Source organism: Acinonyx jubatus, chromosome B1 (assembly GCF_027475565.1).
Source record: "Acinonyx jubatus isolate Ajub_Pintada_27869175 chromosome B1, VMU_Ajub_asm_v1.0, whole genome shotgun sequence".
Taxonomy (NCBI): Eukaryota; Metazoa; Chordata; class Mammalia; order Carnivora; family Felidae; genus Acinonyx; species Acinonyx jubatus.
In genome coordinates, this window is record NC_069382.1 from 33817754 (window position 1) to 33835224 (window position 17471).

The window sequence follows — 17471 nt, forward strand, 5'->3', positions numbered from 1 at the left end:
TCTTGGGGTCGTGAGTTCAAGCCCTCTGTTGGGTGTGAAGCCTACTAAAAAATAAATAAAAATAAAACAGCCTACGCTTGAATAAAAAGATTTCAGAGTGTGGGAAAACGTGAGAAAGTAAAACAGGTTAGATCTTGGCAAAGAACAATATTGACTTGTGCTTTGAAAGAAGTGTAGTGTTGAAAGCAGGACATACTAGAAGAAGGGATATTAGTAAAGGCCAGAGGCAAGAATGAGAAGAGTGTGTGGGGGCAATAAGAGACCCACCTTTCTAGAACAGAGAGATGTTCTCTGGGGCCGAGGAGAGAACAAGTTGATGAAATAAGATGGGCCTAGTCGATGGATGTTACGGTTTCAGATGCCACCCAAGCAAGTTGGTGTTGACCTGTAGGCTCCAGAAGTTTCTTGAGCTGATCATGTTTTGAATGTAGCATTTTGCACAGAGGTGTTTCTGAAGTGCGGTGTTCATAGTAAAGCCGAAGGTAGGGGACCTGCCTAGAATCTGTCTTGTGGTAGTAATGTCTGCTGTGGTCATTTTAGATGTGTGGACTAAATGTGATGTTTGAAAAAGAATTGACAGGCCCCAATAAATGGTGTAATAGGTAGACCCACAGATAAGTAGGCTTCAGAGTTAAGAACCAGGTAGCTCCAGTCACGGTGATCCCCCTCTTAGGCCTGGAGAATTTGGAAGGTGGTATTAGTTTCTGCCAAGAGATCGTGACCCCAGCCTTGGACTGAGTGAGTTGCAGTAGCAGGGTGGCAGTAAGCTCAGGATGTGGAATTGGAACTTGAGGAAAATCAGAGTTGCAGATTTCAGAAACTGCAGAGGTAATGCCGGAAGAGTGTGACTAGAAAAAAAGTCATTTGAAATAGGGACCAGGAGCACCTGGGTGGCTCAGTTAAGCATCTGACTCTTGGTTTTGGCTCAGGTCACCATCTCATGGTTCCTGGGTGTGAGTTCCACCCGGTCAGCTGCTGTCATCGAGGAGCGTGCCTGGGATTCTCTCTCTCCTTCTCTCTCTGCACCTCCTCCTCCCCCCGACTTCTCTCTCTGTCTCTCTCTCTCTCTCTCTCTCTCTCTCTCAAAATAAATCAATAAACATTAAAAACAAATAGTTTGGGGTCCCTGGGTGGCTCAGTTGGTTAAGCATCCAACTTCAGCTCAGGTCATGATCTCACACTTTGTGGATTCGAGCCCAGCATTGGGCTCTGTGCTGACAGCTTAGAGCCTGGGACCTGCTTCAGATTCTGTGTCTCCCTCTCTCTGCCCCTCCCTACTCACGCTCTCTCTCTCTCCCTCTCTGTCAAAAATAAACAAACATTGAAAAAATTTTTTAAAAAGAAAAAATTTTAAAAATAGATGTTGAATAAAATGTAGATCATAAATGCAACTATGCATTCTTAAAACAAAAAAAATGAATTAAGTTATTTTGCTGTCTTTTTCCCCACAAATGAGTGAGGCACAGAGTGCTTCACTTTGGCTGCTCACTCTCCCAAGACCATTGTTTCCTACAAGTTCTGCATAAGTGTTTGTGGGCCCTTTGATTGTTCAAGGTCCTCTTGTAATCCTGTGATATTCATATATTCTTTCCATCATGTCTTCTTACCTTTTTTTACTCACAGGCCTAGCTCTTCCAGAGTCTCATTTGCCTGTGATTTTGTTTGCCTGTGATTTGAGAATTTGCTAATGTCTGTTATGTTGCATGCTGCATTTTTCACCAGGGAGCCATTTCACTCTGCAATTGATTAATATTGTTTTCACTGTTTTCCTTAGGACTGACAGTGAGAAACTGAAATTGAACCATGACCCCATGAGCTTCACTCCACTAAAGAATGTTCAACTAAGGAGGGCCCCACTAACTGAAATCATGAGTTAATGGATCTCTCTGGTGGTAGGTCTAACACAATTTGGGCCTTTCAAAAACGTGGCAGTTTTACGTAATATTAGAGTTTGCCTTCCTAAACTCAGGTGCCAAGATTCTTAGCTACAAATACAATTGGAGTTTACATTTTGAGATCAAATTACCATATTGCTGACTGCTGGGTAATATTTGGCCATACTTTTGTCCTAAATAAAAGTAATTACTTCAGCAGTTTATAAGCTGTTCTGTTTTCTTCTGTCTTTAAGCACAGTTTTGTCAGTTACAGAAATATCTGTTTATCCTTTTTGTCAAAATCCTCACATATCTCAACACAAAGTTCCAAGGCAAACATCAGATTAAATAACGTTTACTAAGTTTGCTGTAATCATTCTACTTTTTTTTTAATGTTTATTTTTTGAGAGAGAGAGACAGAGAGTGCAAGTGGGGGAGGAACAGAGAGAGAGAGAGAGGGAGACCGAATCTGAAGCAGGCTCCACGCTCTGAGCTGTCAGCACAGAGCCCAGCGCGGGGCTCGAACTCACAAGCAGTGAGATCATGACCTGAGCCGAAGTTGGATGCTTAACCAACTGAGCCATCCAGGCGCCCCAGATGTGCTATGATCATTCTAAACAGTGCACCTTCTGCTTTGAAATGTGTTCTCTTTTCTCATCTCCCATCGAAAGTATACCTCTCACCTCCAAGTATCTTTTCTGGTTCCCTAGCCTCCAGTGTGCTCTTCTCTGAACTATTACAGGAAGAGTCAGGATAATTTAACATTGCCTTCTGTTACTCTCTTGATTATTTTCTGGGTATTAGAATTTTCTCTGTAACCAGTTGTGCAAACTCCTCGAAATCTGGAGCCAGGTTTGTTACTTCTCTGTGCCCTTTGTATGCCCTCCTAGTTCTCATCATTGAATCATTAAAGCTCTTTCTTCCCCCTAGGACCTTGACTTTAAGCGATTAACTAGAATATTATTTTCTTTTGTTCTTAAAGAGTTCAGCTATTACATAATTACCGATTTCAAAAAATGTCCAGATTGGAATTCCTATGTCACGGTTTTTAAGGTAGGCTTTCTTGATAATGTACAGAAGAGGATTTGATGCTGAAAACTGGAGAGATCAGTGGAAGGTAGCTTGGTAGAAATAGTTCCGTTGTCTTTTCTGATGGTACAATTAATATATGCCCTTTAAGAAATAAAGGCAAGCCTAGGGAAGAACAGGCTAGAAATAGATGATCTATTATCTCACTACTTAGCAATAACCAACCACTGTTAACATTTTGGTTTCTGTTCTATCCCCGTCTTCCTGGGCATGTGTGATGTGGTTTTTTTCCCTTAATATATCATGGGGATCTTTCCATGTCAATAAATACAGATCTGCATCATCACTTTTATAATAGTCTCATCATGTTCCACTGCCTAAATGGACCACGTGTAATGTAACCCACCCACTGCAATGCACATTAGTAGCAGTGTTTTACTGTTGCACCCAATACTATCACGAACTTCTTTACACATATTTGAGTGAATTTACCCTATAATTTCCTAAGGTTGAATTTCTGTAAGTGTGATAGAGCAGAGGGTAAGTCTGTTTAAAATTTTCATATGTGTTACCCATATGCCCCCAGAAGGTTAGACCTATTTAGATTCTCCCCAACAGTGTTCTCCTTTGTTAGCAAAGTATTGTCAGACTTTAGTCTCCACTAATCTGATAATTGTGAAGTCTTGTTTTTATTTATGTTTCTCTAAATACTAACGAAGTTACATTATATCAGCCATTTGTATTTCTTATTTGGTTAATTTCCAATTATCCTTCTTTTTCTAATGCGTTATTTCTCTTATTTAGAAGAACCTTTTATATATAAGGGATATTTACCTTTTTCATGTATGTCACAAGTAATTTTCCCAAGCTTTGTCTATTTGGGAAGGGATTTTTTTTTAAGCACTCATAAGTCTTAAACTCATATGATGTATTTTCTTACATTTATGGTTTAAGACATTGATGTCAATTGTAGAAAAGCCTTACACATTCTGAGATTGGGTACATTTCCATCTTAACATTTTAATGCATATTTTTAACATTTAAATTTTTGATGGAGTGCCTGGGTGGCTCAGTTGGTTGAGCGTCCAGCTCTTGGTTTCTGCTCAGTTCATGATCTCATGGTTCATGAGTTCGAGCCCCATGTTGGGCTCCACACTGGCAGCAGGGATCCTGCTTGGGATCCTCTCCCTCCTTCTCTCTGTGCCCTTCCCCTGCTCACTTGCTCTCTCTCTCTCTCAAAATAGAGAGATAAACTTTAAATTTTTGAACCATTGGAATTCTTTTAAATGTTGTGATGCAGTTATCTTACCATATTCAAATGCTAAAAGGCAGCTACTTTATAAAAACGCATCAGAATTCATTTAAACATGTCAGTAATTGATATAGTTTTTCTTTTTTGTGTAAACTGTTAAGTCAAATATTGTTTGTCTCAAACTTGGGGTACATGGTACAATATGGATGCCATATTGAAACCTGAACTAGTTAAAGTGATTCTCCCCCTTTATCAAGTAGGCATTGTTACTACTTATCACCCTATAATACCTTTGTGTGTGTGTGGGTGGGTGTGTGTGTGTGTATGTGTGTGCACGCGCACGCACGTGCATGCACGCAGTAACCCCTCTACTGTGTTATAAATCCTTTCAGGGCTGGGTCCATATCTGATTCATCTTCATATCTCCCATCCCAGCCAGCCATGAAGCAGACAGTGCTTGCTCATCACTTGTGTGACAGGCACTGGTCACTGGGGAAACAGAAGAATAAGAGGCTGTCCCTGCCAATGAGAGGCCTGCCGTGTAATGAGAAAGTCAACCACAAGTGTAATACTGTAGCTCACTACTGTCAGGAGCAAAAGCTCTGGAGAGAGGAGGAGGACTAGGGAAGCTTTCACAGGGAACTCACGCCCGACTCGTGTAGCAAGCAGTATTTAGGAATACCAACAGATGAACCTGTTGAGAGAGGCATTCTAAAAAGAGGAATGGGCATCAGTGACCTGCTGTTTGTGTTTAGCATGGCTAAAGCATAGGGTATGTATCTGTCTAGGCTGTCGGGATAAGACTAGAAAGACAGGGACGAGATCAGTGCAGTCTAATGCAGAAGCTCCGTGTGGCTGTTGAGCACTTGAAACGTGGCCAGTGCAACTGAGAAGCTGCATGTTTCATTCTAATTACTTCAGCCACACATGGCAATGGCTACTGTGTTGAACAGCACGGGGCTAGATCATGAGAGCCCTCCTTTACCATCCTAAGGAGTTAGGACTTCTTCCTGAGTGGGAGAGAAAAGTCGGGAGGTGGGAAGGTGTCAAGATTTCTGGTTGTTTTGGAAAGATCACTCTAGTGTGTCAATTCTCCACCTCTTTGGCCTCCAGAACTCAGAAACTTGACTTTTTGCCAGACACTTTCCTAGGGTCTGTGATGTTGGGAACGCAGCAGTCAACCAAGCAGACAGAAATCTGGCCCCCTGTGGAGCTCGACACCTGAGCACGAGAAAAATGTAATCACACAGTACGTTGGGGGATGAGGATGAGAGCATGGGTTCTCCTGCTGGAACCTCAGCCGTTTTGCATATGATCATGTTTTGTTGGCAGTGTGACCTTAGGCAAGTTTCTTAGCCCCTCTGCCTCAGCTGTAAAATGGTATACAAATAGTGGCTACCTGTGGGTCATTAAGAAGAGTAACTTGATATTTGTAAATAAGCAGGGCCCAGCACATAATAAGTTCTGTATAACTAATAAATAAGTAAACGCTAAGGAGAAAAACTAAGTCAAAGGAAAGAGATGGGTGGAGGGGACAGCTTGCAATGATGGTTTGGGTGGCCAGGGAAGGCCTCCTTGAGAAGGTGACATTGAGTAAAAAGTGAGAAAGTGAGTTGCACGGATGGTTTCTAAGCAGAGGGAGTAGCACGTTCAGAGGCCTAGAGACAAGGAACATAGTACCTTGCATGGTACTTTGTGCATAAGAGGGATCTAACGGTCATTTATCAGGTGAATGGGTATTTCAGATTCCCGTTCAGTTTAATCATTTTGCCTATCGCCTACCTCCAACCCCCACCCCTAATCTTCCTTAATTCAGTACCTGTTTGGCGACCTGGTATTTTGGGTCACTGATTGGCTTTTAGGTAGAGAGTGACGAACTAGTGCTAGACTATTACCATCTCTTTTTTGATTTTTTCTAAATTTAAATTCAAGTTAGTTAACATATAGTGTAGTCTTGGCTTCAGGAGTAGAACCCAGTGATTCATCTCTCTGTCAGTCAGAAAAAGACAGATTTCGTATGATTTCACTCATATGTGGAATTTGAGAAACTCAACAGATGAAAATAGGAGAAAGGAAGGAAAAATAAGATAAAAACAGAGAGGGAGGCAAACCATAAGAGACTCTTAAATAGAACAAACTGACGGCTGCTGGGGTGGGGGAGATGGGTCATATTACCATCTCTTTTGATTTAGGCTTGTATCTCTGACAGCGTGAAATTGACTAAGAAGTGTGTTGCTCTCAGTGAGCTCTTCTAACGGCTTCAGTGCAAGGATCACGTACCAGATCGCGTGTGGTTGGATTCAAACACGTACTTGGTAAAACAACATTCATGTCTTCTTGGATTGTGCCGTCTTTGTGATTTTTCTCGCTTTCTGGAACAGGAATGGCCTAACTCCAGGAGGACCCCATCGTTTCTGTAGTGGTGTGTGAGGACTGACTCCTAGAACATTGCCCGGTCTCTGACCCATCAGCATGGGGAGGTAAGTGACGGTGTCTAATCACTGACACTCTAAAACCCGAGATTTTGGTGCCACAGAGACAGGTCTCGAGAGGGAAAAAAAAAAAAAATCTAAATTCCAAGTGCACAGTGTTCAAAGTTACGCTACACTTGTGTTTTAACACCTTTGTCCTTCCAGGCCTTGTTGGGGTGCTTGTCACAGGAAGAAAGTGGTCTTGCCAGGTGGATTTTCTAGGGGTTAATGTAGCTTACTGTAAAGGGCATGCGTGTTGGAATCTGTGAGGAGTGCATTAAGCACAGGGTAACTGTAAGCCTTGAGGTGTGGGCAGGGACGACAAACTCCATGGAGTGGCCCAGGGACTCACAGGGAGACTAGAAACTCTAAGTGGAAAACTCCATTGGGTTAGCAGGCTATCCCCCCTTCTGTGAGATATTTTAGTCCAAGAAGCACTCTTTAAAGGGAAGAGTGTAGAAATTAACCACAGAACAGTAACATTTATTCTAAAGGTTGCAAGGTTTTTTAAAATTTTTTTTAATGTTCATTTAATTTTGAGAGAGAGCAAAAGAGCAGGAGTTGGGCGGGGGGGCGGGGGGTGTTAAGAACAGCTTACTCCTCCTGAGCTATTTGTATGTTTCTAATTTAATGGGCAAGGTTTTGGCCACTACGATGCTGAGCCACCTTTGCAGGCCTGTCTTATTACATGTATTTCTTTGTACTAGATTGTTTTTTTGGCTTCATCATCCTTAAACCTGACTTTGTTATACATTTGTATGTTTATCGTGTTGAACATATTCTTGTAAATTGTTTCTAGTTCTTTTTTTGGAACAAAGCAGAATAGAAATAATAATCTACATAATGTCAAGGGGGACAAACACCATCGGGACGTAATTCTCATTCGTGTAGTTTTATAATAATGAGTTACATAGTAAAGTAGCAGTATGGAAGATACTGGCATACAGACCAGTATACTGGCTTACTACCAGCAAGGAAATAGAGGTGGCTGAAGCCAGAGGCCTCCTTCCTTTGGCATCAGTTTAGGTGAGGAGAAGCCACTTTGGAGCAGATTGCTTAAAAATCTGTGTTTTGGAATTTTAGGATCGGCATCTCCTGTCTTTTTCCTGCTTCCTGGCATTTTAGCATCTCTCCAGTGGGGTGTCCTCGAATTCTGAATACCAATTTACGCCAGATTATTGTTATTAGTGTTCTGGCTGCTGCTGCTTCACTTTTATACTTTTCTGTTGTCATAATCCGAAATAAGTATGGGCGGCTATCCAGAGACAAGAAGTTTCAAAGGTAAGAGAAAAAAACATTTCTTTTCCAGATGGGGTGCCATACGTCCATTTTACAGCTTCGAGACTTTTGGGATTAGGTTGGAATTTAAGAAGCATGTGGCTGTAGGAAACAGAATCTGTACTGAATACAGCATGGCGTGAAAAATAAAACTGTTTGAAATGGTTTAATCATTAACTACCAAACCCACATCATACGAGGATTTAAACATAAGCTTTTCCTGTGATACCTTTTAAGCTGATTTTTCAGTTAATGTCCATGGCTTGGGAATAGTTTGCTTCTCAGTGCTTGTTTGAACTTCTTACAAGGAATAATGACTGTGTATCTGATTCAGATAATCTTTATCGCTGTCACTTGTTTTGTTTTGAGTCTTCAATCGTTTGGCAGTTGTAAAAATGGTATTGTGGATCAGCTTAGAATCTGCTGCCTCGACATTATGTATTGCATTTGCTTGGTTAAGGTTTAAGATGATCATCTTTGCCTCACTAAGAATGTTCATTTTTGTAAACAAGGTACTTGGCACGAGTTACTGACATTGAGGCCACAGACACCAATAACCCCAACGTGAACTACGGTGTCGTGGTGGACTGTGGTAGCAGTGGGTCTCGGATATTTGTCTATTGCTGGCCGAGGCATAACGGCAATCCTCACGATCTGCTGGATATCCGCCAAATGAGGGATAAAAACCGAAAGCCAGTGGTTATGAAAATAAAACCCGGTATGTAAAAGATAGATATCTGACTGGTAACCTGCTTCTGTCCTTTCTTCTCCGTGAGGTTTTTCATGTCCTTCCCTTCCTTTCCCCAGAGTCATCGCTCTAATTCAGAACTCACCCCAGGACCTGACTGTTTCCCTTTCTTCCATTTTCTGCCCATCCTGCAGGAGGTGACTTAACTCTTTAATAAAATACCCCAAACCATGTCTTTCTTTTGGTCTCCTGCAGCGTTTACCACGGTGCCTTACTCATGTGTCTCCTAAGATGTTCACTAGTTGACATTAATTATGGAGGGATGTGTTTTTCCTATTTGGTAACCATTGGACTCTATCCCTAATGACAGAGTAATTTCAGATAACTCATGGATATCTGTACCCTAATACATTGGTGTATATTTCTTTTTTCCCCCATTTTTAAAAAGTGCCCCAGTATATTTCTAACTGGATTATTTAACTAGAGTGACTTATTACTGATGAGCTGGTGTTATTATGTCCAATTTTTAATGATACCACAGTTTCTAAGTCAGTGTGTTACGCAAAAATTGGGATTTGCGGTCTCCATTAAAGAATTTAAATCAGTGGTTCTCAACCTTTTCATGTATGTACACCATTTCCACGGGCAGTGCTGTTCTGTCGGAAGTTTTAGGAATGGAGGGTGTCCATTGGAGTGCCTTGAAATAGGCATTTTATGTCTTGATAGTTGATAATCACTGATTTAAAACAGTGGACCACAGATCTTAATAGAGATTCAACACTTTTATTTCATCTTACTAGTGTATTACATAGTAAGATATAAAATCCAAACAATCCAAGGAATTTATCTTGTAAAATATTAGAGAATGCTGATTAAAAAAAATTATCATAGCTTATTACCTCCTATTTCAAATATGTAAATGAAAAGGGGGCTTAGTATTAATACGATAAAATACCTGTCCTCTCACATAGTTCCTAATAACATAGACTGTTGGCCCTCTGAATCCTTCCCTTTCTTCGTTGAACAATTTAGGCCCCACTTCCTTCTTCAGTCAATCTTCAAGTTGATTGTTCTTTGATGTGTGGGCAGCTGGGCACCAGCATATTGCTCACAAAATGCAAAATCTCTACCTCAAGGATAAAGAGAAGGAATTGAATCTGAGTCTCTTGTATAAGCATTATTTTGATATCAGAGTACATTTCCATGAACAAAGATCATTTTTTTCTATAAGTCTTAGTGAATGACTTTTAATTTTTAGTTTTCTGTTATCACGTCCCTTAAATTTTTATGCATCCCTAATCTAGAAACATTTTCAGAGTAAAAGTGATACTGATCAAAAAAAAAAAAAAATTCACTAGAAGATTGAAATATAAAGCTCTATAAAGCACATTGCATTTCATCCAGCTTCACATACCAAGTTCTGTCAGTGATTAAACTGCTCACGTGGAATAAGGTAAAATCTTTCATTCCTTGGAGTGTCCTTTGGGACATCATCCCAGGGTGTATACCAGAATCTCCTTAAAATCAGGTTTAACATGGTTCTCTCTCATGCTACAGAAAATGTTTGAAGTAGAAATTCAAGTACCTTTTTATAGCAGTTCTCAGTGCTGAAGCAGGGCCTTTCATATATAGCATTTCAGCAAAGCTCTAGCTATTTCCTTACTTAGTGGATTCTGGGTAGTTCAGGGCTTGGTGTCTGTTGGAAGAGTATGTGGAGTAAAAAAAAAAAAAAAAATCTGGCTTTTGGTCTGTTTTCTGCTGATTGCTCCTACAAATCATTACATCTTTCTGGATCCACAGTTTCCTAATCTGTGAAATGAGAAATTTGGGGACTTCTAAAATTCAAAGCCAGGAAGACTCCCTTTGCCTGGGGCATGGTCGAGGGATCACCAAGACTGGAGGGTAGGATGTGTTGCGTCAGGCTGCCAGAAGAGATGAGGAGAAATGAAATAATGTGAGAGGAACCAGGGAGAGGCAATCAGTGAGACCCAGAATGCATATTAGGGGAGGCAGAGGGATTTTATCCGGGATCCCAGTTTGGGCCGCTGGATGGCCAATGATGGTGGTCACTGGGGTAGGTAACTACAAAGCAGGAGTTGAGTTCAGATTTGTCTTACTTGTATATGTTGAGTTTGAGGCGTGTCCAGTAGACAGTTACCGCCTACTGATGTGGAGAAGGGGATCGAGGTCCGGTGGCTACTGGTGACACTTGGAGATCCGAGACATATAGATGGTGTGGCAGCCGTGGGAGTGAGTGTGCTTGCCCGAGCAAAGCGGGAACGTGTTCTCGAGGGCAGGCATGAGCTTGTGTGCAGGTGATCCCAGTGTCTGACACATAGTAGTTGCTCAGCTGGGTCTCAGTTTTTTGGAGACTGAGAAGAAAGCATAGGACTGAACATTTAATACCACCATCATTTAAGGAAGAGAGCTTGTTGCTAGAAAGATAGGGGAAAACCAGGAGAGGGTGGTATGTAGCTTGAATTTCTCTCAAATTAGCCACATCAAAGAAATGTAACTTACTAGTTAACCATCTCCTTTGTAATGGAAGTGTCCTTTTTCTGTAGGCATTTCAGAATTTGCTACCTCTCCGGAGAAAGTCAGTGATTACATTTCTCCACTCTTGAACTTTGCTGCAGAGCATGTACCACGGGCAAAACACAAAGAGACGCCTCTCTACATTCTCTGCACAGCTGGAATGAGAATCCTTCCCGAAAGGTGATCCTCCACGTGAGGCCAGGGCCGGGTGGGTGGTGGTGGTAGTTTGTTTTTCTCCCCTTCCCCCCTCCTGTCTCTTTTCCTTCTCCTCTTCTACCATTATCATCACATGGTATCATCACATACCATTATTATTTTTTTTTAATTTTTTTTTTTAACGTGTATTTATTTTTGAAACAGAGAGAGACAGAGCATGAACAGGGGAGGGGCAGAGAGAGAGGGAGACACAGAATCTGAAACAGGCTCCAGGCTCTGAGCTGTCAGCACAGAGCCCGACACGGGGCTCGAACTCACGGACTGTGAGATCATGACCTGAGCCGAAGTCAGACGCTTAACCAACCAAGCCACCCAGGCGCCCCTCATCACATACCATTATTATCCAAAAGGAAAACATTAAAAATCCCTTTTTCACATTTGGAATATTACCAGAACTATTCCCTTAGCCAGAACTCCCCAGAAGTCTTGTAATGTACTTGTGTATTTCTATAAACTGTAAACTATAAGGTGGTCATTAAAAAACCAGATTTTCTATGTTGTAAGTGTAAGGGTTGCGGTTGTACTTTTATGTCTAGGAATCACAGAATCCACACAGCTCATGAAATTCCTTCCTAAAATAAACAGGTGTTTTTAATGAATTGCTTTGGTTTTAAAATTTACTGTCTTCCTATAGGATGTACCAGAGCCACAGTTTTTGTTTGGTTTGGTTTGTTTTTTTTTAAACAAAAAACGTAGGATGCATCTTGATCTGTAAATTTGGGGCTTGTCTTACAGCCAGCAGAAAGCCATCTTGGAAGACCTTCTGACCGACATCCCCGTGCACTTTGACTTTCTGTTTTCTGACTCTCATGCAGAAGTAATTTCAGGGAAACAAGAAGGTTGGTATCTTGGTCTTCAACTTGAAATTTGGGAAGTTATTCCTTTAAATCTTCCCCGTGTTTCCCAGTGTATGCTTTATTAAATTACTTTTAATGTCTTAAAATTTGGGAAATCATAGCCTGGAAATAGTATCTTTAAATGGCAAAATTAGTTTCTTATACAACAGTCTTTATTATCCAAACAGTAAGCCATTAAAAGAATAACTTAGTTTGTGTTCACTGCATTTAGGACACATATTTTGGACTCATTTTGATAGGAAAGGTTTGTGTTCCTTGCCTAAGTTATACAGTTTTATGGAGTTACGATAATTACTGAGTTACTGGAGCCTTCTGTTGATTTACTTGCTACAAAGGGAAATTATTCTTGACTTTGATATACCAAGAAAATATTAGTTCTGTTTTCAAAGAAATGCTTCAACTTGAAAATGAAATGACAAGTCAATGAAATTATTTGGGGAACAGCTTGCTAGAAATGAAGACCAAAAGCATTTATTTCAAAATCATCTATCATTTCAGCAAATACCTCCTCTGTGAAAGGCACTGTAGAAAATACAAACTGGGTGAAATTCAGACACTGCCACTGAGCTATTTACAGACAAGTGAGGTACACAGTTGGCCGCCATATGAGGTAGAGTCTTAGGTGCCATGAGGAGAGTGGGGAAGAAGTATAATGGGAGTTTGAAAGAGGGAGGCATTTTTTTTTTGTAACCAGGGACCTCATGGGGGAAATGACATCTGAATTGTGCCCCAACGGATGGTTAAAAGCATGCCGGAGCACGGTAAGGGTGGGGGTCTGAGAGAGGAAGCACATTCCAGGCTGAAGAAATGATTTGGGTCAACACAGGTTAGAAAAGTTGCATGATGGATGGGGAAAGAAAAGTATTTTAGTTTGAATGGCTTACGGCCCTTTGGAAAAGTGGTAGTCATTCGAAAAGTTGGGACTGGTCTTGGTGGCCCCATCATCATGGCAGCATGAGTTGTTCCTTTTTTCTCTCCCATTTGATTTACAACTACTCAGACATCCATAACCCAGAAAACGCAGCTAAAGGCCACCCAAGAGACCCATCCATCTGAAAGTGGGTGGCTTGAACCTCAGAGGAAGCCCTGGGGCCAGGCAAGTGGCGGCAGGGGCAGCAGGGGACCAACACGAATTTTCTAGCAGGGGAGGTGGAGGGTGAAGGCGGTGAGTGGGGGGTTACCTAACAGCACACGGCAGGACCTGTTGCTCTTTCTGGGAGGAGGGAAAGGCAAAGGAAGGCTTAGAGAACGGAAGGAATGTGTTTGCCGCTGTCTGCCCCAGGATTCTGGCAAGAGGATTGCCCATGGATCTCTGGAACACCCCACCCCCAACCTTTTGAGGATCCGCTAGCAGGCTGTGGGCACATTCAAAGCCCCAAGTACTAAGCACACACCTCCACCAACTCTGCAGTCATCCTTTTTTAAATTACCAACCTGTGGAACTGTTAGACTCAAAGTGAAAAAAGCCATACGCAAATAAGAAAGGTGTTCACTACTTGAACACTTTTTATCAAACGTTGAAAAGTCACGTTAATATGGTATCACAAAAGAACGTGGCCATTTTCTAGTAACTGAACCCAAAGGCACAGAATATTCAAATCTAACTGGTAAAGAATTCTGAATAGCAATTATAAAGAAATCCAGTGAGCTACAAGAAAACTGAAGCAGTACAGTGATCTCAGGAATAAAATTAATCAACGGAGGGGTACTTTACCAAAGAGATTAAAATTCTAAAGAACCAAACAGAATGTGGAGCTGAAGAATTCAACACATGAGATGAGGAAGGCACTAAAAAACATTGGAAATAGAGCAGATGGAGGAGAGAATAAGCAACTTGAGGACAGGGAGATAGAACTGTTTCCTGTAGAAGAGGAGCAAGAACCCTATAAGAACTATCAGACCCCCATTAGGAGAACCAACAAAATTAAAGGGGATCCCAGAAGGAGAAGAGCGGGAGAAGGGAGCAGAGAGCGTATTGAAAGAGGTGTCCTAGAGAACTTCCCAAGCCCAGAGAAAGAACTGGATACGCAAGCCTAAGAAGCTAATAGACCAGCGTCTCTAGCAGTGCAAAAAGACCCGCTCTGAGACATCACATTAAAACTGTCAAGAGTCAGTGATAAATTATTTTGAAGGAAGCCGGGGGAAAAAGACGGCCTACAAAGGAAGTCTCATTAGGTTTTCAGCAGATTTGTCAGCAGAAACTCTAGCCCAGGAGAGCATGGAATGCCATTTTAAAGTATTGAAAAACACAAATTGCCAGCCAAGAATACTGTATCTGGCAAAGTTATCCTTCATATATAAGGCGAAATAAAGGCTTTCCCAGACAAACAGAAGCTAAAGGAGTTCACCCCCTCCAGACCACCTTCTAAGACATGTTGAAAGGAGCTTCTCAAGCTGAAATGAAAAGATGAAAGCGCACAGAAGCCTAATTAAGGTGATAAATAGAATTAGAAAACTGACTTTTTTTTAGAATAGTACATAAAACAAGTATAAAGCTTAAAGGGAGAAGAGCATTAAAAATGACTATAGCTACTACAGCTTGGTGACAACATCACAACATAAAAAAATTTGTGACATCAAAGCTATAAAAGGGGAAGGGTAAAGGATGGAAACTTTTAGGTGAACAAAGAGAAGTTGCTATCAGAAAAAAGACTGTTCTGTCTGTGGGATGCTTTATGTAAACCTCATGGTAACCACAAAGCAAACATCAAAGCAGAGACACACAAAACATAAAGGGGGAGCCTGAGCAAATCATGGAAACCATGGAAAACCACAAATTTACAAAGATAAACAGAAGCAGAAAAAAAAGGGAGAGACAAAATAACCAGAAGGCAAGAGGTGCCTGGGCGGCTCAGTCAGTTAAGGCTCCAACTCTGGATTTTGGCTCAGGTCGTGATCTCACAGTTCATGAGTTTGAGCCCTGCATCAGGCTCCACACTGACAGTGTGGGGCCTGCTTGAGATTCTCTCTCATTCTCCCTCTGCCCCTCTCCTGCTTGCTCTCTTTCTCAAAAAAAAAATAATAATAATAATAACCAGGGGTGCCTGAATGGCTCAGTGAGTTAAGCGTCGCACTTCAGCTCAGGTCATGATCTCATGGTTTGTGAGTTCGAGCCCTGCATCAGGCTCTGTGCTGACAACTCAGAGCCTGGAGCCTGCTTCACATTCTGTATCTTCTCTCTCTCTGCCTCTCCCCACTTACGCTCTGTTTGTCTGTGTCTCTTTCTCTCAAAAATAAACATTTAAAAAAATATTTTCAATAAAAAATGAACAGAAGGCAAAACATAAAATGGCAGTAGTAAAACTTTACATATCAACAGCTACCCTAAATGTAAACAGATTGAACTCACCAATCAAAAGTCATAGAATGGCTGGATTAAAAAAGAAACAAGACCCAACTTTATGCCACCTACAGGAGACTTTTAGCTTTGAAGACACACCTGGGCTCAAAGTGAAAGGATAGAAGACAATATTCCAAGCAAATGGAAACTGAAAGAAGGCAGGCATAGCCAAACTTATATCAGACAAAATAGACTTGAAGGCCAAAGGGTAAGAAGAAACAAAGAAGGTTGTTTTGTAATGATAAATGGGCCAATACATTAAGAAGATACGACATTAGTGTATATGCTCCCCATACCCAAGCATCAAGATATATTAAACAAATAGAGAAATAGGGAACAAAACAATAATGGATGGGACTGCAGAATCCTACTATCTGCAATGGATGAATCATCCAGACAGGATCAACAAGGAAACATTGGAATTGAACCACATGTTAGCACGAATGGACTTAATAGACCTGTACAGAACATTCCATCCTAAAGCAGCAAAATACACATCTTTCCAAGTGCACATGGAACATTCTCCAGGGTATATCATATGGCAGGATGCAGAGAAAATCTTAGCAAGTTTAAGTAGATTGAAGTCATGCCAACTGTCTTTTTGACCACAGTGGTATGAAACTAGAAATTAAGAGGATGGTGAGGAAATCTACAAATATGTGGAAATTAAACATCACACTTCTAAACCAGTGGATCAAAGAAGAAGATTATTAAAGTAGGAAATTATAAGTATCTCAAAAGGAAGTATCTCAGAAGGAAATTAGAAAGTATCTCAAAACAAATGGAAATAGAACATTGCAAATATTGTGGGATATAGCAAAAGCAGTTCTGAAAGTTTGTAGCAATAAAAGCATGTATCAAGAAATTAGATCTCAAACAAACAATATAACATCATACTTCAAGGAACTAAAAAAAAAAACAAATGAGGCCCACAGCTAGCAGAAGGAAGGAAATAATAAAGATCAGAGTGGAAATAAGTAAAATAGAAAACAGAAAATCAGTAGAAAGGATCAATGAAACTAAGGGCTGGTTCTACTTAACAAACCTTTAGCTAGACTAAAAGAAAACAAAAGACAAGTTAAAAATGAAAGAGAAGACATTGCACCTGACACCACAGGATCATGAGACTGCAGCTGACCATTGAACAATGTGGGTTTGAGCTGCACAAGGCCACTTGTGGACTTTTTTCCATAAATACAGTACAATACTATACATATATTCTCCTTATGATCTTCTTAACAACACTTATCAGTATGCTTCTGATCAACAGTAAGCTGTTAGTAGTCAAGTTTTTAGGGAATCAAAAGTTAACAAGGATTTTTTACTATTGGGGAGTCAGTGCCCCTGACACGCACATTGTTCAAGGTTCAACTGTACTATGTACTGTTCAAGGCTCAATTGTACTATGAACAATTCTATACCAATAAAGTATGTGACATAGAAGAAAGGGATGCATTTTTAAAACATACAACCTGCCAAGACTGAATCAGGAAGAAATAGAAAATCTAAGTAGACCAATAACGAGTAAAGAGATTGAATCCATAATCAAAAAACTCCCAACACAGAAAACTCCAAGACCAGATGGCTTCACTGGAGAATAACATTTAAAGAATTAATACCAATTCCCATCAAATTTTTCCAAAATATCAAGAAGGAGGGAAAACTTCTAAACTCATTCTGTGAGGCCAGCATTATGTTAATACCAAAACCAGATAAAAATGCCACAAGAAAACTGTAGGCCAATATCCCTGATGAATATAGATGTAAAAATTCTCAACAAAATACTAGCAAACTGAACTCAAAAACACATTAAAAGGATTATATGCCATAACCAAATAGAATTTATCACTGAGATGGAAGCATGCTTCAGCATGCGCAAATCAATAAATTATATCACATCAATAAAATGAAAAATAAAAATCATGGCATCA

At 40.6% G+C, this 17471-nt stretch overlaps 1 protein-coding gene across 6 annotated transcripts in view; it reads left to right on the forward strand.

Moving 5' to 3' along the window:
* Nucleotides 1–17471, forward strand: part of ENTPD4 (ectonucleoside triphosphate diphosphohydrolase 4) — a 45244-nt gene that overhangs the window by 1349 nt on the left and 26424 nt on the right. For 5 of the 6 annotated variants that reach the window (XM_027077395.2, XM_027077390.2, XM_027077393.2 and 2 more), the window contains exons 2-6: nucleotides 6537–6635; nucleotides 7710–7907; nucleotides 8417–8622; nucleotides 11157–11307; nucleotides 12079–12182. In XM_027077395.2, the coding sequence (XP_026933196.1) occupies nucleotides 6628–6635; nucleotides 7710–7907; nucleotides 8417–8622; nucleotides 11157–11307; nucleotides 12079–12182 (667 nt within the window). In that variant the 5' untranslated portion in view covers nucleotides 6537–6627. Of the gene's footprint in view, nucleotides 1–1774; nucleotides 1893–6536; nucleotides 6636–7709; nucleotides 7908–8416; nucleotides 8623–11156; nucleotides 11308–12078; nucleotides 12183–17471 lie in introns of all 6 variants that reach the window. The other variant, XM_027077391.2, reaches the window with a different exon arrangement.